Source organism: Zonotrichia albicollis, chromosome 10 (assembly GCF_047830755.1).
Source record: "Zonotrichia albicollis isolate bZonAlb1 chromosome 10, bZonAlb1.hap1, whole genome shotgun sequence".
NCBI lineage: Eukaryota > Metazoa > Chordata > Aves > Passeriformes > Passerellidae > Zonotrichia > Zonotrichia albicollis.
The window spans coordinates 5,446,644-5,474,629 of record NC_133828.1 but is presented as its reverse complement, the minus strand read 5'-3'; the positions used below and the strand labels follow the sequence as shown (position 1 = coordinate 5,474,629).

General features: G+C 35.2%; 1 protein-coding gene across 6 annotated transcripts in view; it reads right to left on the bottom strand.

Moving 5' to 3' along the window:
* LRP1B (LDL receptor related protein 1B) overlaps window positions 1-27,986 on the bottom strand; it is a 639,076-nt gene that overhangs the window by 41,517 nt on the left and 569,573 nt on the right. For 5 of the 6 annotated variants that reach the window (XM_074547868.1, XM_074547870.1, XM_074547871.1 and 2 more), the window contains exons 67-82: window positions 27,677-27,793; window positions 22,598-22,704; window positions 21,813-21,942; window positions 20,725-20,831; window positions 19,596-19,728; window positions 16,610-16,732; window positions 16,032-16,154; window positions 15,212-15,349; window positions 14,566-14,700; window positions 13,788-13,907; window positions 12,415-12,656; window positions 6,674-6,897; window positions 6,053-6,159; window positions 4,262-4,378; window positions 2,277-2,450; window positions 1,559-1,684 (exon numbers count right to left, since the gene is read on the bottom strand). In XM_074547868.1, the coding sequence (XP_074403969.1) occupies window positions 1,559-1,684; window positions 2,277-2,450; window positions 4,262-4,378; window positions 6,053-6,159; window positions 6,674-6,897; window positions 12,415-12,656; window positions 13,788-13,907; window positions 14,566-14,700; window positions 15,212-15,349; window positions 16,032-16,154; window positions 16,610-16,732; window positions 19,596-19,728; window positions 20,725-20,831; window positions 21,813-21,942; window positions 22,598-22,704; window positions 27,677-27,793 (2,223 nt within the window). The remainder of the gene's footprint in view (window positions 1-1,558; window positions 1,685-2,276; window positions 2,451-4,261; window positions 4,379-6,052; window positions 6,160-6,673; window positions 6,898-12,414; window positions 12,657-13,787; window positions 13,908-14,565; window positions 14,701-15,211; window positions 15,350-16,031; window positions 16,155-16,609; window positions 16,733-19,595; window positions 19,729-20,724; window positions 20,832-21,812; window positions 21,943-22,597; window positions 22,705-27,676; window positions 27,794-27,986) is intronic. The other variant, XM_074547872.1, reaches the window with a different exon arrangement.

Below are 27,986 nucleotides of genomic sequence, written 5' to 3'. Positions count from 1 at the left end.
TACTGCAAAAAAAAATTATTAGAGAGTACTATGACACAGAAGTTTCAATTCCTAATTCTTAATCTGTGATACTACAAAACTTGCAGTCTACTATTACAAAAATAACAGAGATGAAAAAAAGTAAGAAAAAAAACTACATTAGGCATTGCTTGAAATATAATTGTAAACAAAAACTAAAGAAGCACATATTCAGCAGCCCTTTAAAAAGTCATAACAGATATTGTAGCCATGGGAAGGTACTGAAAATTATCAATATATTAAAAATGCTTCTCTAGGCATTTTCTGCCTACCCATAAAAATTTATAACAAGTCATTTAAAAACCTCTTCAGATCTCTCTTTAATAAAAACACACATTCTTGAAAACATTGCCACAGCATAATCCTTTGCCCACTAGTAAAAACGGAGCATTACTGAAATTATGAGTACAAACCGTTACAAGTCAGCAGGGAAAACCAAATTTTTTCTATTTGTCCATTCTTCAACACCTGAGTATTAACTATGGGTAGCTTGAAATAATTTTTAGGTGGTGCTGCAATAGCAGAAATTCTTGACATGTGTCCACCTGAGATGGACACAGAGCTGACACTTGGAGGGGCAGGGAGGGTGCTCAGACTGATTTGTGTCCAGATTTGGACAGTTTTATTAATACCACATCATGAGCCACTAAAACACAGTCTTGTTCATTCAATACTTAAAGCCTAGGCAGTATAGATCAATGAGATTTTCTCCAGAGAATTATGACATTTCAGGCAAATTAATTTAATTGCTAAATTGAGCACATTAAGCACAGAGGATCTCACAAAAAAACCATCACTTGCACTTCTGAGCCTGGAATTAAACATCGGAAAAACACCCTCATACACATAATACACACAAGAAATGCTATTTAGTGATTTCTAGAGAATTTACAAATTCTAGCTGGCTAAGAAATAATTCCAGCAGTGTGACCAAGCTAGGTTTGGCCTAAATTAGAGTGAAGACTTTTAAAGGACTTAATAATCTTCTATGGAAAAGACTCCCTCCCCACTCCTGAAACACAGCAAGAACTTAGAGGCTCTTTTCTCAGGAAATCTGGTTTCCTGTGTCTCAGTATTAGTCATTACAAAGGTTCCCAGAATATATAATTTTAGATTAAAATGCTGCAGGTTTTCTTCTTTTCTTTGACTTTTACTTCAAAGTCATTATTATTTGCTGTGTTGCTCTCACTGCCTTTCACCATTGCTGCAGTGTTTTTTTCTCCTGAATGACTCACTTTTAATTTGGGATCCAAAACACCTCATTGTTTTTCAAACTTCTTTTGGTCAGTATTTATACCCACTCACTTTTAATCATCTTGTATCAGTTAAGCTGAAAGCCCATTCTTCATTTTGATGGATATTAGCAGGGGAGGTATTTTTTTGAATCAGGCATTTTGTTTCTTCACCTTTCAGGTTCAGCTAATTAATGTGTGCATTGAACATCACAAAACTCTGCCCTCACAGCCAGCCTGGCCTTTTGCAATGACCAAAACTGCCCAGCTGTTTATTTTCTGGTTTTCCTGCAGTTTTCAGTACCTACCTAGGAGGCTCTGATCAATGCACGTTCCATTCATCAATGCCTTTCCTTCTGGGCAGGCACAGGTTGCACCAGAAGGGTTCAGTAAACAAATGAATTCACACGTCAGGCCCAAGCAGGGGTTAGGCACTGTTTGAAAAGACAAAATGTGAGAGACAATAATTTATTTTAATTTTATTTAAAAAATTTAGAACTATGTTCTAAAGCTTAGAAAAGATAAATAATCAGATACAAAAATTCTGATACACTTCCACTTCCCAGGATATCAACACCCTCAGTCTGTGAACACATCCCCCAAACAGTAATGCAAGACGAATTTATTCCATTGCCAAAAAATAGAATTTATTCCATTTTTTTGGTAATGGAATAAATTCCATTCCAATTTATTCTATTCCAAGAATAGAATTTATTCCATTACCAAAAAATGTATTGGTAACATGGAGTAAAAAATTTCATCTGCTTCTGGCTAAAGGGATTGTTATTCATCTCTCTTCTAATTATTTTTATATCTCAGTTACAGTGAAAATACAAAAGGCATTTGTGTACAAACTTGTCCAGCATCCTTTCAAATGGGTGCAAATACATCAAAATGATATAAAAAAAAAGACTAAATCTATTTTCACTTTGTACAATCAGGCTCTGGTTTATGTTTACACAACTTGGTGACATTTCCCCCTCCAAGATTGAATTTAAAGTATTTACAGTAATTATGCTTACTCACAGTCCGTTTGTTTGTAGCGGTGAAAAACCAAGGCACTTTTTGCTTTATCAACATCCACACTTAGATATTCTACAAGGCTCTTGCCAAATTTGTGCACTCTAAATGCACCATTTTTAGGGCCTGCTCCATATATGTAATCCTCAAAAATGTCAATTCTATGTGGATGCAGTAAACCTTGAATAAAAATGGATAGTAAATACAAATACATATTTATATTCAAATAATAAATAACTTTTCAAAATAAAAAATTAAATTCATTACTGTGATTAACACCTAAGGACATTATTTTTAGGCAGCTTGTTGGGTCCTCACAAAAATTACTTTTAAAAAAGCAATCTTCCTCAAAGGAACCCTTTCCATTTTGCAGGCAACTTAAATTTCAAGATTTTTATCAGTTTTCCACACAATTGAGTTTCAGAAACTGGCTGATAATTGAAGAAAAAGAAACTCTGGAGTAACAACTCACTAATTAGAGCAGAAGTGTTCAAGTTGTTGCACCTTAGGTACAACACTTTAACTAGATGTATCTGACAAGGAAGAAAGAGGTCATCTTGCTTCACATCAAAGAGATTTTTCTGACAAAACATTTCTTCAGCTCCTTCATAACATATTTGAAATGCTAGTTTTTTGTACTGCACTTCTTTTAATTCATAATTATAGTAAATTAATGCAAAAGAAATTGTTAGCTCTACCAACTCCTCATTTTTAAGAGCTCTGAGGGACTCTTTGGCCACCAGTTGGATTTCCTCTGTACAACTGGCTGTAGAAATTCACATTTGCCCTCAGTAGGGAAATGGCTTCTAACTAAAACTTCTTTGCCTGAGATGCATCTCTTCCTGTAGCCATAAAGACTCAGAATATATTCCTTGTGTATGATACCTTGTGCCTGCTATTTTCTCCATTTACTCTAAAAATGATTTTGTATTTCCTTTGTATTTACCTAATTTCATCAATCAGCCTTTATTTCTTCCTATGGCTCTTTCATGCTATCAGTGCTTGGCACTCAGCATTTCATTTTCATAAAAATATTAATGAATTCTAATTGATTCTTTTAGGCCTGTTTAATTGAATGGGTTGAAGGTTTTAGTCTCATTGTAAAGCAATTTCTAAACTGCCCAAATTTTCCTTTGGCCCAGTGCTAGAGGAGGTTGTGGTCAGATCCCTAAAGTGACCTCTCTTCAGATCATTAACTTCATGTATATTGATACAAATTGTGGAATAAAATGCTTTTAAAGAAAAATAAGATGTTTTCAATCCTGTCCTGCCCAATTAGGATTATGGGAGATTCCTCCTAGTATATTCCAGAATATCCTGGTAAATTCTGGGTTAAAACACTCAATAGCATCAGGTATAATAACACCCTGACAATTCTCCAGAACCAGCTGCTCACTAAGCAATCCTCCCCAAAAGGCTGCTTTCAAATCTTTTTTTAATGTGTCCCTTTTATTTTCTACTCAAATTTCATAAATTTCTTACTTAAGTTGTTAAAACAGTTTGCTTCACCAGAATCTCCTTTTTTTCATCAAAAGGAGCTTTCTTCATTCCCATTCTGTTAGCAGAATTCTGTGATTACTCACTGACCTGAAAGCCAAGCCCATTATTCTCCCAGAACTGATTCAGCCCAACTGTTCTACAACCCCTAAACCTCCAGTTCAATGCAGCTCTAATACAAGTCCAAGTGAGATCAAGCCTAAATATTAATCCCAATGGTACTCAGTAATACCTATACTTGGAGATCTGTACATATAATTACATCTTTGTTCCCCTAAGGTAATTTTACTAGATTATCTTAAAGCCGAAATTATCTTTATCTTATCTAAAACACTTGCTTAGACAATGTTTGAAGCATTATCTAACAAACCCACAGAAATTACTCAATAATCACTGATTTTTGATTACACTGATTTTTGCTTTGTTCCTCTGAACAGTGAAATGAAATAAAATAAAATAAAATGAGAATCACATTATACCAAGGCTCTCCATACCTTGTTTTGTGCTCACAGACACAACTGAGTCGGACCCATCAAAAAGAACACTGCCAATAACAGACAACTCAAAATCAGCCCAGAACAGGCGCTGGCTGAACGGATCAACCACAAGACCTACAAAGGAGATAAAGTTCAAAAAGGAACATAAAACCTGAAAAAAAATTATTTTTCTATAACTCTAAATTTTTATGCCGTTCATATTCTCGTGTACACAAAATATTGTGGCAATGAAAAGATTTGACTGGAAAACAAAGAGAATAAAATATTACAGCTCCCACTTAAACCTTCCCCTTGGGGCAACCATGGTTTTTTACTTTCTTTACCTTACTCTGCTCAAGGTCAGCACCTTTTCTAACCCATCCTCCTAGAGACAGAAATACCAGGTAGGAATTTAAGATAGAGTCAACTCCTCTAACCTGTTCTCCCAACCAAAATCTAATATGCCAATTGCACCAGTGTGATCCTGTGTTAAAAACAAGGCATTCAGAATTCATGGAGTCTGTGCACCTTGTTTCCACACTTATTTAATTCTGTTTTCATTTTTATCACCAAGACTTCCCATGCAGGCTTGCAGAATTAAAAATCAGATTATTTTAACTACATTACTGAAATACTGGAAGATATATAGCTATATATTTTTTGATATATATTTTAATCTGTATATGAAAAGAAAACAGAATAAAAGATCAATGACATTATAAATACCCAGCCTCTAGGCAACAATCAAATAGTTAAATCAAGTAGTCCATGCTTCACAGAGGAAGATTGAATGGTTAATATGCCATTTTAGGTCATATCAAACACTTCAGCCTGAAGAAAATATTGAAGCCATAAAATAATTTCAATCTGAGCTTTTGAAGTTGCAGCGCATCTTTAATAAGAATGGGGAAAGGTATTTTTCTTCCTATTTATGTAAGTAGGTAAGTCAGAAAAAATACATCAAAAGAAATTATACATAACAGCGAAAATACTCCTCTTAAGGTCATAAATTAATCAGCTGCAGATAGATGAGAGGAAGTGGAGAAAATCTGACTCACAGACCAGTGAAATATGTTTACATTTAAAACTCCATTGTAAAAAACTCTCTTTAAATGAAACACTGGCATTCAGGGATATGGCTAAAGAGAATAATTTCTGGTAAAAAGCAATCACAATGTGTCATTTCTGGGTGATACATGGGACCTCTAAGGGGCATGCTTTAGAAGCAGTCCCCACTTTCCAGCTTTAAATTATTCTTTGCATTTTAATGAGAAGATTTAAATATAAATTAATACACAACTAGCATTCTCAATGTACTTTCCTGGTATCAGAGATAAAAGTATTTCTATTTGTTTTATACATATAACACTCCTGTGATAGTCATTTCTATGAAGTCAAGCCCAAATGTTCAAATTCTCCCCCCCCTCTTATTAGAAATAGGAAAGCCATATGTGGTAATAAATTTAAGAACAGTGTAAATAATATTAGTAAAGTCCCATTTGGGAGGAAATATCAAAGGTTTGAACCCTTTCTTTGCATTCCCTCTATATGGGCCTGTGTTAAATATCTGACAAAAATTAAAAACTCCATGAACACATATTTTCTACCATGAAGTAAAGGAAGAAAACACAGAAGGATGTTAAGTAAAGTATTTTCAGGCACTAAATACAGGAAAATATCTGTTTCTTGGCTGTTTTGTCAGGTTGGTTTTTTTGTTCCTTTGGGTTTTTTTTTTTTTTTTTTTTGTTTTTAACTGAAATTTTGTTCAGCTAGTGAGTACCAGGTATTAAGAAAAAATGAGGTGTTTACCTGTAGGTCTTTGCAAGTTCTTTTGAACCAGTATCCTTCTCAGAGTGCCATCCATAGATGATTCCTCTATGTGGGATCGATCCCCAATAACTGTCCAGTACATCATCCTGAAATATTAAACACAAAAATTAATCTGAATGCCTGCACAGAGCCTCCAAACACTTCACTGACACTCAATTTTTGTGATCCTTTCAACATTCCTGGCAGAACGGAGCTCTTGGTCTACATTCAGGTAAGTTGAGCAGGAAATTAAAGAAACAACTTGGAAAAGTTTAGATAATTGCAAACATCATTTTCTTTTCCTTGCTGTGTTTTGCAATTTTATTGGAATCACCAAATCAGAGTGGTGTTGAAGGATACATACCCCTTTTTAGGATTTACAGCAATTAAGCTGAATGCCTGCACAGAGCCTCAAAACACTTCACTGACACTCAATTTTTGTGAGCCTTTCAACATTCATGGCAGAGTGGAGGTCTTGGTTTACAGTTAGTTAAGTTGAGCAGGAAATTAAAGAAACAACTTGGAAAAGTTTAGATAATTGCAGACATAATTTTTTTCCCTTGCTGCGTTTTGCAATTTTATTGCAATTACCGAATCAGAGTGGTGTTGAAGGATACATACCCCTTTTTAGGGTTGACAGCAATCGCATATGGCTCTCCTGCAATGCTGGTGAGGAGCCTGGTGCAGTTGGGTCCCTTCAGCTGCCCCACATTGATGGAGTACCTGAGGCTGGTCCAGTGGGTGGTGTAGTAGCTGAACCAATGCATTCTGGAGTGATCAGTCCAGTAAATATTCCCAGCCACCCAGTCCACAGCAATGCCCCTGGGCCTTTTGAACTCTGGACACTAAAAGGAACAGATGGAGCAGTCAGGTTTGTGGAAATGGCCTTTCACAGCAACTGCACAGCCATGAATTTGTGTCATTTTTTTCAGACACACTGCGTTGGAAAGACTTAAACTGCACCTGCAGGAGTTCTGCTCTGAGGGATCTCTGACACCTCTACTCCATGCAGAAGAACAAGTCAATGTTTCAAATCTCTTTTCTCAAGTTTAAGACTATCCACATTAGGGAAAAGTCACTTTGACATCAACTACTTGAACTATTGATACTGATGAAAACAAGTGTTTTGGACTGTAATTTGAAACCAACGGAAAGGAAGTTTTCAGATTCTGCCTCAATTTTATTCCATGGTGTTCCATCCCAAAGCCCTCAGTGGAAACAGCGTGAGCCCATCTTGAGGAGCTGGTAGAGAAAATTACTGCATTCAGAAAACTGCAAAAAATTTCCTATGTATTCATGAATATTCATCTTCACACATAAAGGATGTTTGACTCAATATAACATTAAATTTATCAACTGCAGGATCTCTATCATTATTTTTTTTCCATAATCCTTAAGGCTTAGCTCTGAAAAATGGTCCTGAGGACAGGAGTTCATATTGCAAATAGGAGATCTATATGAACAACTCTAAAGTTTACTGGAATTCCTGCAGAAATTAATATTTCCTGTAAAATAGGATTACCCAACTCTGTCTAACATGAATGCAGTGTATCATAAAAACCTCAAGACCAGCATAAGCTATAAATACACATACAGTTGTTTGCCTATTTATTTATAAGTTAAATCAAATTAAATGCTGAGAAAACCCCAGATATTCCTTAAAAAATGAAGCAACGAAATGCTACTAAGCCACATAACTGAAAACCAGAAAAGAAGATCCTAAAATAACTTGTCTTCCCGTAAGTGTCAGAGCTCCCTAATACCACAAGATATTTGTAAACTATTTTCATCATATTAAAGTTTAAAGTTAAAAGTTTGATTTTCAAAGCTAAAAATCAAACTCTTAACTTTAAACTTTTAATATTGTACCATAAATATTGTACCATAATTCTTTGATATGAGATGACGACAGTGGGGGCAGATGCTTCCACAAATAACAGAATTTTTTAAGTGTCGCATCTGCATATAACAAATTTAATTTCTTTGTTACTATCCAAGCAATATTCACAGAAAGGACCAGATGCCAACAAAAGATGTATTTTCAGGTAAGACAAACTGTACTTTTAGTCCAAACTCCTTTTAATTCTGGGCAATATTCAGGCACCTGAGTCAAGAAACCTCTCATACCTGGAGATCTCTTTGGATACTACAAGGATTAATGGCTTACAATGCTGAAACCAAATATTCTTTTAAAAGGAAAAGCAGCTGCCATGGCCAGAAAAACCTCTCACCTTTTCTTTTTTTTTGACTGTTCAAACCACAGTTTACAATAAGACTCTTTTTTGAGAGCCTGGAAAGACCAAGATGAGAGTTGCCAAGCAGAATAAGAGATGGTTCCCAAAAAAAGGTGATTCTAGAAGGAGATGAGACATTCTTAAAGAGACATCCTACAAAAATTGGGGAATGAAGGTGGGATTTTGTTGAGGAATAATGATCCTGACTCCTCAACCAGACAGGAAAAGTGAAATTCCAGTAATGCTGGGGGAATATTAAAGATCAAATGAAGAAGGAGATGAACAGAAGAAATGTCAAGGAGCCATCTGGTGTAAGAGATTTTTTAAAAAGAGGAAAAAAAACCACTAGCTGATGCTGTGGCTGTGCAATTTCCAGTTGTGTTCATTAAGCTGCAGCTACTATCATATTTCTGAGCTCTTCTGCATCTTCTCACACTGTCTAGTAAAATTGCTAACTGGAAATGAGCTCTTACCTAATAGCTTATTTGGATTATGTTAATTTTGAAGAATAATTCTGCATATAAAGTAAGGATGAAAATACAGGAAGAAAATCACATTAATGTTTTCTACAGTGATTTTAGCCCACTTTGATGGTAATTATAATGTACTACAACTTATTAGAAAAACTGGGGTTTGAAAGCTAATTGCCTTTCACAGTTTGGAATTCTCTGCACAGCTACAGACCACGTCAGCTCGATGACTTTTGATCAGAACTGTTCTCTTTTGTAAATTCTGTTTTCAAGGTAAAGAATTAATAACAAAAAAAAACCCCAAACAAACAAATATAAAAAAAGAAACTGCAGTAACAACTTAGATCTGGAAATCTTTTTCATATAATGTCAGATCACAGATTTTCAGCCCCTAAAGTTGAGTTTGACTGAAGAAAATAGGTTGCACATGCAGTAGGAACACATCCCTTTGCAATGTTTAACAGGAAGAATAAATGGCAAATCTAATTTGTACCATAAGCAGTATTCTATCTTATTTCTTTTGCAGATATTTTGGGTAGGGAATTGGTGTGGAACAAAGTAAAGCAATGTTTTATTTTGCCTCTTCATTAAAAAATAATGCATTATCTAATGTTATATTACTAGAACAGTAAAAAGAAATTAAAGACAACAAAATGTTTAGAATTTTGCCCACTGAAACACAATATTTTTGTTGATAGATGAGCATTCCAGTGGGTGCAGTAATTCAGCAACGCACCACTTGTATTACATAAGGTAGGATCATTTATAAACCCCAACCAGCTGATTCCAGAAAGAGTCTTCTAAGTATATAAACTTCATCCAGACAGAGCTGTAGCTCTAAGATAGAACCATAAATTCCTGTTTTTAGAGAATATGGGCTGGAAGCAGTTTGGATTCACAGGTGTGCGCTGGGCCTTGGGGCAAATGTTGGGAAACAGGAGTGGGCTCATCTCAAGGGTGGTTGAGGGTCCTTGTGAAGCTCTCAGAACTCTGGGGCAGGATGCCAATAAACTGACTGGATACACCACAAAACCTGTGCTTTTCTTCCCTTTGGATGGTATCATCATTTTAATGCTCATCCTTTTGTTCTCTTCCATGAAATGATGCCCTGGAGCTGAAGTGTGGGGCGGCTCCGTGTTCATTGTTCACCTCAGATGATTCCTGCAGCTCTCCCCAAGGATCAGGCAGCAAACAGCTGCTCCAGATATCACCGATTCACTCTGAACTCATTTGGGATGAAACCCTCTTCTGCATCTGTCAATAAACTCTGAAAAGTTGATATTTACTATTTCCTATAATGCTCGAATTTGTACCAGTCTTAAACCCATTTTTCACAGAAAATCAGCAGAGCTACTTAAAGCTATTCTCTGAGGAAGGCTCTTGATATGCTAATTCTGTGGAGCAATTTCGGTTGAGATGGATTTTTGCATTAATGTAATTACCTGAAAATGCAGGTGACTTTGTTCAAGTTTACTGTCCTGATTTACATATCAAAGTCTAGATATAAAAGTTATAATGTAACCTTTGAAAACTTACTCAATAATAAAAAACTTGGGTTAAAATTAAGGAATTCTCAAGCCTTTTAAAACCAAATTTCGGTGACAATATTAAAGCAACATTATAAAACCAATTAACCTATTGATCAGCTGCAAATAAGGCAACAATATTTGAATATTAATGAGATAATGCTCGGAAAATAACTGAATAGTTAAGCACAATGAGAAGCAAATACTTCAAAAATATAAATGAAAAGTGCCCAAGATATATTCAAATAGAGTCTGTATTTCCATTTTCCACATTCAGATTTGTAAAAAAGCTTTGTCTAGCTTGGCTCAAGCATTGCCACAAGGACCTACCTGCACTGAAGAGACAGGGGAACATGGGGTATAAAGAAAAACATCATTTTTTCAATATCTTTGAATAGAAAAGGAAGTGACTAAGAGATATTCTCAGGTAACTGAAAAAGGATAAAAAGCCTGAATACTATTTCAGTATGTTAGAAAAATACTAATTAAGAATATTTTATCTCTATTAGTTTAAACAGGAAGACAGTGACAAATGAGCTGTGAAAATTTCAGTCCCTGGATTGAAAGATTTGAAGACTTAGATCATGAAGATTTCTGAAGGAAACTTATGCTCCATTTCATGGACCTCTAAGAAAGTGTTAGATTTATTAGAGAGGCTGCGGGTCGCCAAACTGCTCTTGCTGCAGAATGCACCTGCAGATTACCCCCCAAAAATAAAATAAATGAATAAATAACAACACCACCTTCTCAACACTAGCCTCACAAGGTTTTACACTTTCATTGTTTTCTAATGAATAACTCAATAAAGAGATGTGTTTATCAGGATTTTTTAAACAGAAATGTACACTACATAGTTAAATGAGAAAAACTCCACAGTAGAATTACTCCACATCTCAATACAGGTATCCTTCTGCAAAACTCAAGTGACAGAGCTGACCTGTTAGAGATCCCAGGCATTATTTTGTATTTCAGGTCTACTTTCCATACACTTTCTGTGAACAAAACCAAGACACCTCTGCTGGGCAGGTGGAGGTGCTGCTTTCAAACCACTCTTATCAAGATGCAATAACAGATTCCAGGTATCCTCAGGGTCCATGGGTGCCTCCAGCAGGAGGCTTTTGCCCTGCTGGTGTCAGAGGTCAGGAATGTCACTCATTTGGAGAGCAAATATCCTTGGCTGGATGTACTCAGAAGTGGTTTAGAGGTTTATGAATTATAGATGAAAGATCGGGCTACTATTGCTACTCCTGTTTATTGTGCTTGTATAAAAGCAGGCATGGAATGGGAGGGCATCACTGATACCTCTCCTAAGTCTAAGGAAATGTGAAAAAGCCAGACAGGTGATTTTTCTGACTGGCTAAGAAAAAAATAAAAAACTCTACTCTGCTGTCAAATTCAAGGAAGACTTAAAATCCCCAAATCTAAATTTACAGCATTATAGAAACACCAATATAGAGACCACATTGTTATTCTCAGTTCAGCAATATCACTTCCTAGAGAATTTTGTAGAAATATTTTAAGCAAAATGATAAACAACATACATTTAGTTTATTTTCAAGTAAAGACCACTTTAAATTACCCAAGTTTATGAAAATCCACATTTCTGTTGCAAAGTCCAAACCTACATTTATGCTTATTCAAAATAAAATAACATGCAGTTCAACAAAAATGGAAATAAATTGTTCTAACGTTTCTACACATGTCATAACTTTGCCAATATTATTGTTTATATGATCACTGTAGAAATTAAGCTTGTGCTTAATCTTCTTTTATGTCATCCCAAGATTTGAAATTCATGGCCGTTTTCTTCATTATATTACATTCTTCCCTTTTCTCTGTTGCAATAAAAAAATCTTGATGGTATACAGCCTTCCCAATGTTCTAATATAGTGTTTACTTCTCTGCAGGAAAGTTTTTTAAATCCTACAGTTGTGTTGTCTTGGAGACTCTACCAAATCTGTCAGAGTCTTGAACAGAAAAGCTTTAGGAGCCATATATATCACTGAAATAAAATCATTCTCAGATAGACATTTTAATTTACTGAATCAGCCCATGCTATTACAGAAGAGTCAGAATAGAAAAATAAATTGAATGAAATTTGTGTGATTCAATCTTTGATTTTGATCACTTACTATCAAGCCACTGTTACTCTGCCTCCTCTCTCTGTCGTGAAGTTTTCTGTAGAAAATCCCTCCTGGATTAAACTGAGTGCTCCAGACAATCATATCCCCTTGAAAATATGCATCCATTCCAGTTATCCTTGAATTGTGTTCAATATGTGATATTTGCTGATGAGCACCACTGTAGTTGAATGGATATGCAAAACCCAGGATGTCAGTGTCATTAGCAACATAGAGAACTTGATCTTCAGAGCCTAGGGATTATTATAATGAAACAAAAATAAGGTAAATGTCAACTAATGCAAAAAAAATCAGTGTGTTTAACTCAAGTAGCTTTTTGGTGCTCAGCTGATAGAATTTCTGAGGTTAAAATTATTTTCTGGTTGTTGGGGACTGCAGAAACATCTGCACTCTGGGCAGTAAATGCAACTCTTGATATTCTGATATCAATATATCAAATTCAGTGCTCTCCAAGCACACAGGGAGACACCCAGGACTATATTTCACTGTGCATGTAATATAAGAATTTGAATATTTTTAAGCAGTATACAAAAATACAGGATATTATGCATTCAGCCCATATGAATCCCATATTTTTATATGCATGCTGTCTTTAGAAGGTCCTAAATGTATGTATTAAAGGAACACAGAGCTGTCAATGAAACATGTTTTTAAATTGCTCTATTGGAAATTAGAAGTGGAATGATTTTATCTTTAGTTAAAGCTGTAAAGTTTTGATTGCAACAGAACTTGTGCGTTACATCTCATTTCAGATAGCCAGATACCATCTTGATCCAGATATTTTATATATTATTCATAAGAAAATGTTCTCTAATATCAATACATTGAGTTTTGAGAAAGTTAAAATCTGCTTGATAATTTAGAATGTATTTGGATAATTTTTATTTCTCCATTCATATCTCACTTATCCATAGAAAATCAATTTAAAATATCACACTATGAGTATGAAACATCAAACATCATTTGTTCCCTTCTTCCTGATAAATGCAAGAACAAAGAGGAGGTTGGTTAAAGCAAATATCAGTGAGGAAAAAGGAAGCATGAACTGTATTACAATGGAAATGAAGCTTGTGGAACATTCAGATTTGGGATAATGATTCCCAAGTTTTTAAATTATAAGCTCTCAGAATTGTGTCTGTGTTCCTATAATAACAAACCATTATCTTCCATTAGTAACCCTATTTGTTCTCACGTCATAATCTGATTTCTTAAATAACGGGCAATGATGCCAAACCCGGGGAGAGTCCATGTTATGTGTGAAATACTAATGAGTTATTAATACGATCTTCTCATGGCAAATTTGCTTCAAAAATATGGACAATCTATAAAAAAGTGACAGCATTGTCTATTTTGATATTTCTTACCTTTTGCTATGCAACTGTTGTTCCTCTCCTTATAATTTTTCTCACACTCACATCTGTAAGAGCCCTTTAAATTATGGCAGTGTTGGGAGCAGGTACCAAATACCATGCACTCATTGATATCTATGAAAAAAAACCTGTCATTTATATACTTGTAGTTTAATACACTATTATTTAAAAAGTTTTTACAATCATGGAACAAAGTAGATGAACAAAGGGAACTCATACACATTTTCTTGTTGATTAGCATGGCACCATACCTTTTAAGACTACATTTTCGAAAGAATTTCACTTTCCATCTGTTCACTTTGATTTAAAATTTGTATTATGCATCTTCATTATTTTATGCATCTCAAAATATCCTCATATGCCAACTTCAACCAATGTTAAATAATCTATTAGACCTTAAAAATCCATTTACTCCTTAAATTATTAAATAGCCAGGCTTGAAATTTTTGACATTCTAACAACTTATGTTCAATTAGCTGTTCTTAACAACTAATGTTAAATCTTTGATAACCACTGCAGGTAAAATGCATGAATCTACATTTTGTAAATACTTTCTGGTGTTTGTTTTTGTTTGTTGTTGATCGTTTTGGGGTTTGTTTATTTTGTTCTTTGGTTTTTATTTTTTCTAATTTCTAATGCCCTAGCTATCACAGGCTTTTACCCTGTGGAAAAAAACCAAGCAAACATGATATGTATCTCCTTCTCCAGCACAGAAAATTAACTACAGAACTGACTTTTAAAACTTTACAAGAGAAGACGAAAATATCTGTACCTTCACATTGTCTATTCCTCCTGTTCCTCTGAAATCCAGGTTTACACTGACACAAAAGGGATGATTTTGTTTGATTACAGAATGCATCATCTCCACAAGGATTCACATTATCTTCACATGTATATTCAGCGACGCCTAAACATAAACAAAATGTCTAAAAAAACCCTGATAGATTTGGTTAAAGTGTTAAAAATTATACCTAAATTGACAACAGCAAATAACAAATTCATCTTTCTGTTTTAAGAGCATCAGGTGAATTTTTAACAAATAAATGACATTACAGTGTTTATCTACATCTGCAAAATGTAATGTATTACATTTTATGCAATGACAGTATTTAACAGATACATTTCCCATCAAGAATTTAATACTACAATTTTTCTTGTTGCAAATATGAAACAACACAATCAACTGGTACCGAATTTTGCAAAGAACTCGTAACTACACCAAAAATCCTCTACAATTTGAATTGCTATCAAATTTGCCTTGCTCTTGTGGTACAGAATTCCATCCATTTTTATCTAAAAGAAGGAGCTGCTTTGACCTGAGTTCTGTATTGTTCAATAGGTCTTGCACAGATGAATGTCTTGGTTAATTGTTTCTTCTCTGCTAAATCAAGAGAACAGATCTTGCCAGCCCAACTCACTTATTTTGCAGTCCTGCTCATCTGAGCCATCTCCACAGTCATCAAACCAGTCACACTGCAGCTCCATGGGAATGCACTTCTTGTCATTGCAAGCAAACTCATCTTTTCTACACGGTCTGGCTTTGTATGTGATTTTATCTACATAATTACAGATTAATAAGAGAAAAAATAAATCAGTATTTAGGATTCTCAGGTTATTTCAGACACATACAAGTGGGAATGACCACCAAGCATTAAGCAACTGGAATTTATTTCAAGCTTAATTTCTTTCTGTTTCAAATTCTGATCTGCTAACCTGCAGTTATGCCTTACTGAAGGACAAGCATGTGATAGATAAGTAATGCAATGATTGACTCTCACAATTAATGGGCAAATATCATGTATATAGGTTAAGAAAAGTTTATAGATTTACAGTTATGTTGCACTCCATTGAGTTGTTATCAAGGGACGATGGGAGTTGGGACATCTGGGAGGGCTGGCTTGTCACTATGGAGCATCTGACCTCCAGTCAGGATTTGAGGAAGAGATCTCCACCACTGGACAGTGAAGAAAGTGTTGATGGACAGAACTTTGGGAGGGGCAAAAGGCAAAACCTCCATTGTGAGGAGGATGAGCACACAGCGGGGAAAATTTTGCTGCCAGCACCGTAACCTTTTTTCTTTATTCAGACTTCTGTTGTATTTTTGATAAGGTTTAATAACCCTTCCTATGAAGTGTCTGAAAAGCGAGCAGCTATTTCTCACAAGCAGATCTGTGTTACAAAGTTTGCCTTCAAGGTGTTTTCCGTGATCTGAATGCTGTGCAAGGTGATATCACCCACCACAGTGATCCTCATCCGAGTTATCGCCACAGTCGTCGACCTCGTTGCAAATCTGCTCAGGCCGCAGACAAACCCTGTTGTTCCTACATCTGTAGGGCCTCGTTGGAGGGCAGGGAAACTTCACTGCACAGCAAAGAAAACAAGCAGCTGTTACCCAGCTATTAATCCTTTTTTAATGACACATCAAAGCCAGATATGTGTTGGCACTCTAAGTTCTTCGTTTAGAGATTTTGTGTCATGAGGGTGATTTATGGCCTTTTTTGAGAACTAGTAAATATGGCAGAAAAACAGCAAAAGAAGGATGAAGTGTGATCATGCTCAATATTACATCATACAAGTAATTTTTTCCTCCCACTGTGGGTGTCCTAAAGAAAAGTTTCATTTCTCAAAAATAGCAAATATCAAATATCTGAAATTACATGACAAGCAATAACAAAGGAAACTATATCCCCACATTTCAAGCTTATCTTCTAAAAGCAAAACAAAATTTAAGACACATGTGCCTTTATATATTTCTGTGTCTTAAATGTCATTCTTTCTTTATTATACAAAAAACTCTGAAAAATATAATGCCATACCACACATTTCAGCAACTTCATCAGAGTTATCTCCACAGTCATCCTCGCCATCACAAACCCAAAAATGTAGCTTGCAGAGGGAATTGTTGCACAAAAATTCATCAGCTCTACATATATTTCCCCCTGGGAAGATGAACAGAAAAGAAAAAAAAAAAAGGCAGGAAAACAGAAAGATGAAAGAAAGTCAGTTTTTGATAAAACCACTAGAATCACTTATCACGTACTATATGCAGAGAGTAACCAGGCAGCATAAATAAATTTATAGATCCCAAAGGAACAGGCAGGAGAGGCAGAGGAATTCTCATTCAAAAATCTCTTCCCTGCCCAAACAGCTCATGTTCTCAAGGTCCAGCCATGTGGGCACAGAACAGATAAAATAAAGTGACCTCTGACACAATCTTCCTTTCTGTACCTTCTAAAATGACTCATCAGGAAGTTTACTGAACTGAAGAATACTGAAGAATAAAATAAAATAAATAGAATAAAATACTGAAGAATAAAATCTTCCATGTGTTCTGAATCATGTAACAAAAAGGAACATAGGGTAAGGGAAAGTGGTTTAGGGCAGAGTGCTCCCAGGCTTTAAAAATTATTTCAAGGTGGATTCAGTTTTAATGTGTGTTGTGATAAGAAAGAATTTCTTTCTCAATTACGACTACATTTTATCACTACCAATCAACAAAGTTATGGAAAGTTCCTGCAATTAATTTCCTATAAAACACATTTTTTTTGGTAACTGGATTTTCAGTTTCCTGGGAGGAATGGAGTATATAAAATAAATAAAGCTGTGTAACTGCAGAGAAGGAAACAATGAAATTTTATATGATAATGCCAAAACTCTCACTGTGGCTTACCTCAATGCATTACACCCACTCTAAAGCTGGAACAGGCTTCAGTGGCTTTTTACTCATTCATTCACTGCCCTGTTCACTCCTCATTAAAATCAACAGAACGCTTTCTATTGCTATAAAGGTTCAGAATGGCTGAACTTTTTTCCCCCCAAAAGCTAATTTCCATGAAATGCCCATTGCATAAAAGGATGTTCAAACTCTCACTCTATGCTACCAGGTATAATTCACTCCCATGGCAAACATAACTTATCAACATTAACAGAAATATCCTGTATAATTATCCAAGGAAAATATATAAAATTCAAGTACTCTTCATGATGAAAGGTATGAATGCAAATAATAGTGTGTGCAATCACAAGGTAACCATCATTCTAGTTGTTTAATAAGATTGAAGGGAGTTATTTTTGTAAACATGCACAGTGGGCCACAGATAAATATTATGGATATTATTTAAGAACGCTGTAGAATAAAACTCCATTTGTGTTTGCTGTATTTCCAAAGATGAAAAAATTAGTTATCAGTGAGATAAAGTGGCATTTCTTTCATGTGATCACTCTGCCTGTCATAATTCCTTTACAAAATAGATTTCTGCAACAGAATCATAATTGTGACATAAATACAAAGTATGATAGAAATAGCCAACTAGCAATAGGCTTCTTATTGTATTGTAAGCAATTTGCAGTTCACGGAAGCTCCATTATGCTACCCAAAGAATAATGTGGGCATCAGATAAAATAAGTATGTTACTATTTACTTCCACTCCATTGGGTTTTAAAGAGATACAGTCCAGATATTTTAAAAGCAGTTTTAAAATGGACTAGATGGTTGTTATTTATTTATTTATTTATTTGACTTTGTTATCTGTCTTCTTGTACCTAAACATCTCTGGAATATTCTTCACATTCTCTGAATTTTCTGGTCTGTCTTTCAAACTTGATCATCCCCACATGATGTCCTTTTTTTTTTCCTTTGATCTTAAGTATTGTGTAACAGACTTAAAACAAGGAAAGGATAATTTACTATGATTGCTTTGTATCAGATTATTATCCCCTATAAATGTACTCCATTATGTTTTGAATTTGTGCACAGAACATGCGACTGTAGATGGCCAACCCACAGAACTACCCACTTTAAAGAAAAAGAAATAAGAAAAATCCAGGGAAAAAAACAAGAATATGACAAAATGTCAACTAAAACTGTTCTTTGGAAAATAAAATCTCCTTTAATTTGACTTAGAGGCGGGGCTGGTGAGGAATGTGGAGCTCAGGGGCAGCCTGGGCTGCAGTGACCATGGAATGGGGGAGTTCAAATCCCTCAGGGCTGCAAGGAGGGTGCAGAGCAAGCTCCCTGCCCTGGGCTCCAGGACAGCACCCTTGGACTTCTCCTGGATGTGCTTGGGAAAGCCCTGCAGGGAAGAGGGGCCCAGGAGAGCCTGGTTGGTACCCAAGCATCCCCTCATCCAAGCCCAGGAGTGGTGCATTCCGACGAAGAGGAATCAAAAAGTGCCAGAAGGACTCTGTGGATGAGCAAGTTGCTCCTGGACAAACACAAAAAAGAAGGTGAAGCACTGGCACAGGTTGCCCAGAGATGTCCATCCCTGGCAGTGCCCAGAGCCAGGTTGGATGGGGCTTGGAGCAGCCTGGGATAGCAGAAGGTGTCCCTGCCCATGGCAAAGGGCTGGAATTGGATGAATTTTAAGGTCTCTTCCAATCCAAAGTGTTCTGTGATTCGCTGAAATAAACAGAAACCTGGGCTCTTATGATGACTTATTTAGCAAATGTTCATTATATTGCACAGCTGTGTGATTTATTGTGCATGGCTTTGTAGTTTACTGGGGCCTATAAAAGCTTGAATTAACCAGATTTACTGCTGACTTCCTTGATGAAAAAGAATATGCTTCCAGTAACAACATGACCTTTTCATCCCTGGGGAGGGAAACAGAAAGGAGGAACAAGTCATAAACAACCTAAGTTTTGCTTATTCCTGCAGATCAGTTGTTAAGCTGCTGTACTTTGTCAGGAGAGGTCACAGAACTTTCCTTTCTCCACTCATTTTGGCCAGGGTACCATTAACTTGCAATGTGTGTGTTCATAATGAAAAAGCCCAATGAACATTTTTAGAGGAGCGTCTCTTGCCTTGGTCACAGCTTTCCTCATCGCTGCCATCCACACAGTCATGGATCCCGTCACAGAGCCATCGCACCGGGATGCAGTAGGCCTTGTTCCTGCAGCGGAACTGATCCTCCTTGCACTCTGACACACAGTCCATCTGTGGGAACACACACATCAGCTCTCTCACACATCAATGGCAGCAACAACAATTTATCCATGCTGCCAGAGGGGAGCAGGCCCTGATGGAAACCGCCCCAGAACCACGCTTGGGGGTTGACTTTGAGAAAACAAAATTTCGGCATTCCAAAGCCTGTCCACAGAGCACAGAAATGCACAATCATGGGCCTGAGTTACCTGACAGCACTCAAAGGATGCAAGAAAACCCTATTTGCCCTTTCAATTATTTTGAGACTGTGAAAAATGCATGTATTTTATGATTGGCTTTTCGCAAATATTAAAATGAATATTATATGTGTTGTGTTAGAAAGTAATGCTGTATTAATTTTCTTAAGTAGTGTGTTAAATATAGTTTTAGGTTATAAAAAAATGTTAAAATAGAAAGATCCTATGCCATGTAGGATACTTTTTTTTAAAGAAAGGACTCGCAGCAAGATAGCAGCCACAGAACACCTTAATCTTTCAGAGAAAGAGAATTTCTTGCCCTCTTATCAGAGGAAATTAACTTTTTCCCACCTTGAAGGTGCTGTGAGGATTCAGAGGAAGAAGTTGACAATGAACAGACAGAATCCTGTGTTTGAATGGAATTTATGTATCATGTATGAAGTGTATGAAAATGCAACAGGCTGTTGCTTTTTAGGGTTAATCCTTTGTTACCGTGGGTCCTTTTTTGGGCTCATGCTGCCCAGAAAAAGATACCCAGACATCCATAACTCTTGGTCTCTCCTGTCTCATATTGTCCTAATTCAATTTGTCCAAATTTTTATTATTCTAATCGTATTACTATTTTTATAACCATTTTATTACTGTTAAACTTTTAAAATTTTAAAAATAAGTGATTGGTGTTTTTCACAGAGACCTAAAAAGATTACAAAAACAAAAGCAAACCAAACAAAAAGTCGTCGCCCCCCCCCCCAAAAACAAACCAAAACCAAACAACCCAGGAAAAAGAAGTCACCAGAAATGTGTCAGGTACCTCATCAGATCCATCCGCACAGTCCAAGTCCCCGTTGCATTTCAGGGATGCTGAAATGCAGCCTCCACTTGCACACACGTACTCACTTGAAGAGCAGGTTGGAGATGCTGGTTACAAACACATATTTTAGCATTAAGAAAAAGACAATTCATGAATAAATTGATTTTTAATTTAAAGTTTCCTTCTGGTTAATAATGAGCCAACTTGTGTCTCTAAGCACTTTCACAAACTACAATAAAGTATTTAACAAATCTGAATTGTGGCATCCTAAATAAATTGTATAGTGAAAAAGTATTTGTGTTTTTTCACTTAGAAATTTCATTTTATTTTCTCCTTATCCTTGGTAACAAAGGCAAGTACACAAATACATGTATTCATAGAATGAGCACATTTGAAAAATTGCATTCTTTAAAATGGGCCTGGAGTTTAGATAAATGTAGCTAATTTATAATTGAATAAGCTAAATTTTATAGGAAACCATCTCACTGGAAAGTATACACTATTAGAATTAAAACACATAAATATTAAGCAGGATATTTTAATATAAAGGCAAATGTTTTTGTTGCACTGTAAATCAGGAGAGTTTTGTCATAGACTTTTATCAGTTACATCTATCTTAAAAAAAATAAATTAGGCAAGTTCCTGCGAAATAAACAACTGTATTTTTCAAGAAAGCAAAAATAAAATAAAAATAACAATAATTTAGTAGAAAACAATCTTTGCATAGAGACTATTAAACTTTGAATGAAGACCACAAAGCAAAACATTTCAGGACACGCCAAGAATTCCTGATGTTTTCAAAGCAGAATTTTATATGTTGAGTATTTATTATCAAATTACAATTCAAAATAATTAAATACCTGTGCCCCAACCAACTTCCCACTGCAGAGTTGTTCATAAGTAGGGTTTTCAAAACACCAGTAGAAAGACACAATGATGCAAACTCAAAAGGTGAAATATTTCAGGTTTTTTTCACTTCCTTACTGCTACTAGTGCCCAAGAAATTTTGATTTTATTATTTATATTCTTCCTTCACTCTGATTTATTCCTGGCTTCATTTTATAATTCAGAATTATTTAAAACAATACCTGGTTCACAATTTTTCTCATCATCCCCAAGTTTGCAGTCCTCGTGCCCATCACATTTCCATTTTGCTGAGATGCACTGGCCATTGGAGCACTGGAACTGATCCCTAGAACAGCCTGTTTCACAATACCTCTGGTACCAAAGAAACAACCAATAAACAAGATCAAGAGTTTATATTAAACATTGGTAAATATGCAGTTGGTGACAGAAGTTACAGCCCATAATCCTCCATGTTATGAAATATGTAGTAATTAGAGTCTTGTGAAATGAAATATATTTGTGGATATGATTCAAAATGGTGGCTCACATGTTCTAAATAGCTGGAAACACCTGAGGTCTAGTATTGACAGGAAAAGAGAAGGGAAAAAAAGTAAAAAGAAAAAAGAAGAGAAAATCAGTAAATTATTATCCAGTGAGCTTCTGATACACAACAGTCTTCACTCTTACCTCAAAAAAATCTCTCAAACCAAACCAGTGCTGTGCGTAAAAAGAATGGTTTCCCAGTCAGGACAAAAAGTATTTATATGATGGGAAGAGGTTAAGATCACTGCTGGGACAAGAAAAAGTAGAATACTCTTCAACTTTATTTGATTTATTTGTATGTTCTCTTTTTAGAATAATTACATCAAGAGGTTTGGTTTTAATTTAGTAATTATATTTGCATACAGGGATTCATGTGCAAAGTTCCCACTGCTGCCTTTTAGAAAATCTCTGTGCAGGAATCTATTCTCCAGCAATTTAAAACTACAAATTCCCTAAAGAAATCCTTTTTCTGGATGATGCCTACCTCATCTGAGCCATCTGCACAGTCATAGTCTCCATCACACCAGAATCTTGCTGAAACACAATCTCCATTTGCACAAGGAAAGTCTTTCAAAGTGCATGTTTGAGGCTCTGAAGAAAGAAAGAAAAAACAGTAGGTTTACTAGCATTTCCTTTAAATCAATCAATATAAATAAATATCAATCCCCCAATCAATAGATATAAATAAATATAAATACTCCCACAAAGAATAAATATTAAAAACTCAAAACAATTAGCTTCCAATTGATAAGCAGTGGTTTTTTTGTGGCATTTTATTCCACAACGTCTTTTAACTAAATTTCATTTACATATCGTAAGACAGTAATGAAAATACTTTCATTGCTTTCATACATTTGTGTTCTACCAGATTTCTTTGCAATAACATGATGTTGAGTATATATACTTTATGAATTTCAACACATGTACGTCATTACAGGGTTTGTGAGATGTGCACCAGAGACCAGAAATACATTTTTCATGTCAATATCCAATGTAATTAGCACTAAGCAGGTTTCTGACTTTCCATCACACAGCATCACATCATTTATCACATAATTTTTAGTGTGTGTGTGCCAAGAGTCAGCTTCCCCTGTGCTCAGCATTCAGGGGAATGGCAAAGGGAACACAAAATGTGGTGTTTCAAATAAAATATTTTTTTTTTTTGCTACTGCTGACTTAGAAACATTGGCAAGGGGAACCTCTGGGGAAGAGCCCCACAGGAGAACACCATGTGCTGTCCTCCTGAGAATGAGAACTACTCCAAAAGACATGTTTTGGATGCTGGAGTATTAGAATAAATAAAGGTAGAGAGGTATTGGGAATTTAGGAGAAGTTAAACAAATCTCTATATGCAATTTAGATCTGCCACTCAGAGGGCTTGGGGAAAAAAAGGACTTAAAAGGCAAAAAAAGGATTATTTGTGGGATTATTTCCACCACAGGAAACAATGCATTATGTAAATGATGTAAAATGAAGAATAGGGATTAATTAGCAAAACCTTTTCAGCAGAGAGATGGGGAACAACAAATTCCAGTGACTGAACCAAAGGAAGACAGGGGCAAAAAAGAAAGAGAAGAGACAGAGCAGACGGCAGGAATGGACAGCAATAAACTGAGAAATGTTGAAGGGTCCTTTAGTGAATTATGGAAGGTGCAAGCATGAATGCTTTTGTAAAATGTGCCACGGTGATAAAGAAAAGCAAACTCAAAAGTAGAGGACCCAAACTGATAAAAATTTGGTAAATACCAGCATGAGAATACACTACACACAAGTTACATGGATGCAACAAACTCAGCTTCAGGTGCTCTGTTTTTTGGTTTTGGTTTTTCGGTTTATTTTTCCCCCAGGATTTATAAAAATCAAAACCAGTTCCAGGAATGGAACAGTTTTACTTAACTTTTCCGCTGCCTTTTTTCCACTCTTTACTTCATAAAAAAACCCTCAAAATGACTCTGTTTGAAATTTTTTAAGAGAAATTTCATTTTTCAGGTAGGAATGAGTTTTAATTTTGAAGTTGTAGGAAAGTGATTTTTAAAGCACATCTAGAGCAATCGCATCAGTTCTGCAGAAATGTTATATTTCAGCAATTTAAAGGTTGGTATTTCTGTGGACGCAGATTATATGCACAGTCAAATTTTTTTTCAAAGTGTAAGCTCTAGCAAATCCTTGACATTTGATTCTTTTTGCTTTCAACAAGCCAAGAAGGAGAATTTCACAATATGATAAAATATATAAAGGAAATAATTTGTGGGGAAAGTAATTCACAAGCAAAAAAACCCCCATTTATCATGTTTCTATAGTGATTGGAAAAATACAAGCAAATACTTTTGCTATACTGCTAATAAATTATTTATAAGCAGAGATTTGATACTGGAAAAAAATGTACACAAAGAGCTAAGTACTCAATTCTCTGTTTGCAAGAAATATTTCTTCTGCTGCTGGGATCCAGCTCTGTGATTTACATATGAACACAGAAAAGTACTTTTCCATCAGTGCTCAGATTGTTAGAAAGGAATAATTATTAATACAAAACAGTATTAAAGGAACAAGCTTTAATGGACTTCTCTATAATCCATGAAGGACAGCAGTCTTTAGCTTCTGCTTTACCAAAACACTGAAACTCCTTCCCAAAAAAAGCATTTGGGATATAAACTTATCCCAGGACAAAATTAACTGATTTGTTTTCTTGGCAACTTGTAGAAGCAACAAAAGAGCATTAGGAAGAACTTGTAGCAGCACAAATATTTTCACACTGATTGAATTCATGCCTTGATACAACATTACTGTGTTTGCTTTGCTTCAATGGTTACAGTACCTTACATTTTCTTTAATCACATTAAATAAAAAAAAAATACTGGTGCTTTCTTTTTAGGTTAGATAGATAGAATAAGATTACTTCCTACGGAATTTTCCTTTTTTGGAGTTTCCTTAAAGAGGAAACCCTATTTTTGTGGTAATTTGGTTTCAAAAATACAAATAAACTCTGAAAGCAAATTCTGCCTCCAGACAGATATTACATCATAGGAGTTAAAAATGTATTCTACATTTCTTATTGTGGACTCATCATGTACCAATATCCAAGGTAAAAACTCTTATTTCACAGTGTCCAAATATAGTTAAAAACAATAGACTGTAAGATAAATAATGACAAAAGCTCCTATAAGGAGCTGTATCAGCTATGAAAAAATGCCTGACCTCCAACTGCTTAAAAATCTGAATTAAAAAGAAATATTACAATTAGTTTATCAGTTAGTTACGTATCAGATTTCTTACCGCTGAAAAAGAATCCCAAACACTGTTCAAAGTTATAGTGATAAGCATTTGTTAACAAGGAATTTGGGTCAAACACCACCTGCTCATTACATGTTTAAAAAAATAACTGAATGGGTGTGAAAAATTATTAGTGCTGTATCATTGTGCCCCATTAAGACTTCATTATGTTACGACCCGAAGAGTGAATTTCTTGCATGTGAAGAAACTATAGAGAAAAGTGTAAATGCTTGAGCTGAATTTCTATAATTCAGTGAAGTCATTCCTCATTCTTGAGAAACAACTCATTTTCTGATACAGTTCCTTGACAGCCTTTTGTATATTATATTCATGGATGCCGTGAACAATTTACCTCACTGTGCAATGCAACTTATTTTGCCAAATGCTTTTGAAGTTCTAATTTCATATATATTTGTTTCATTACACTTTATTCTGTAAGTGGCTTGATGGTACATAAAAATTTTATACAACTATTTCAAATAGCTGAACAGTGTTATGTACTGTCCCTGTGCTTCCAAGATTTTGGATTTTAAAACTGTGCCAGCCTACTGTATTTAATTTAAACAGGAGAATCTATAGCTAGAATTTAAGTATGCATTTGACAAGCAAAAGCAAATTTTAAAAAACCCTAACACCATTTAGTTTAATTCACCTTCTATATCTGGGTACCCTCAACTCTCTAATTCCATCCATTACAATTAATTACAATTTTTTTTATCTTCAAGTCGAGAAAACAACAAAGAACTGAATGCATAACTTAGTTATTAATATGGATAAAAATCTGGCTAACTAAATAATTTTTCTTTTTCTTAAAAAGTTCAGATTATTTCTCTCACATTATTTGAACTTTTGAATATCACCTTCTAGTATGATGATCTAATCTTTAAGGAAGAGAATTATTACTGCTGGGTGATACACATGGCTAATTCCAAATATGATACTTAACATTTATTTTTCAAACAGCAATAACATTTTGTGGAAGTTTCTGTTTTGGTTTTCTTTTCCAAATTTTCAACAGACTGCCCAGTCCTGTAGATTTACACTCCCACAGCAAAACTATCACTCTCTATTTGATTTCTACATGAGAATAAAAACATAAAATAATTTCTTGCTACTTGTAGTACAGAAAACTGACACTAATAATCAATTCCTAAGGAAAATCTCCCACAAAGCTAAGAAAGCTTTTGTGTGCCAACCTCCCTGGGGTTCAACAACAAAAGGCTCTGAGTGATTTCTGAGCCACACAACATTTTCCTTTTTTTATGTACCACAGCACTGCTGCTTGCAGTAATAAAACTCACAATATTTTCAAGTGCAGGGAGCAATTACCGGGCAGAGAAATCCACTTTAACCTCCCAAGCTGAATGAGACACTCTCTACCTCTGGACACAACATCTTGAACTGGAGAAAGGGGCAGCAGCATCCACTCAGCATTAAAATGCCTAATTTATTAATCTTTCTAGCTCATCACCTTGAAGATACAAAATATACACTCATGGTATACAATCAGGAATGTGTATTCAAGATTATGTGCAAGAAAAAGATATTAAATCTATGCATTTCTGAGTAAAAAGGAAAAAAAAAACAGAGCAAGGCACTTCAGAACAAGTTAGGGAATGTCCCTCTTGAAATATTTTATAAAGACCATAATTATTAGATAAAATCATTACAAATTTTTCATTTCTTCCTGAGACCCAGATGGAAATTAACTCTCTGAAAGTGGTATTACAGAGATTTATTAGGCCTTCGGGTTCCTCATGGGTAGGAGAGAACTGGGTAACTGAGCTACTTTGAATAACCACATCTACTTCTCAATGCAATTAAATACTAGAGAAATTGACTTCTCAATATGAAACAAGGCAAATCATCTCAAGAATATAATGAATATAACAAGCAGATAGTGTTTGATCAAAATTCCTTGTTAAAAAATGCTTATCACTTCACTTCTGAACAGTGTTTATGATTCTTCTTTAAAGATAAGAAATTTGATACATAACTAACTGAGAAAAGTAAACTAATTGTAATATTTATTTTCAATTCACCAGATTATTGAGAAGCTGGAGGCCAGGCATCTTTTCATAGCTGGTACAGCTCTTTATAAGAGTGAACAGAATTGAGGAATTACAGCAAGGGACATTTTTGGACATTTTCAATTGTGGCCAGCAGATTTTCAGCAGATCAGAGAGTGTTGAAGGAAAATACACATCTTGTTTTTATCAAAATTCAAAATTTTCCTCTTGCACGTTGCCAACCTGACTCTGTTCTAACACGGACTAAGGTAAAAGTTACTTACTACAGTTTTCTTCATCAGAATTATCTCCACAATCATTCTGGCTGTCACATCTCCAGTGATCTGGAATGCAGTTGTTGTTTTTGCACTGGAACTCGTGAGGTCCACAAGTTTTTTTATCTGTAATAGAGGTGAATAATATTTACAGCATTGCAAACAAAGAGTCAAAATGGGAAAGACTCCCACTAAATGCATGATAATGTTACTGGAAATAATTAAAGGATGAGCAACCATAATATTGGAAGTGTTACTTTCAGGAATAATTTATTTCTCATAACATTCTTTAAATTTCTATTTATACATTTCCACCTTA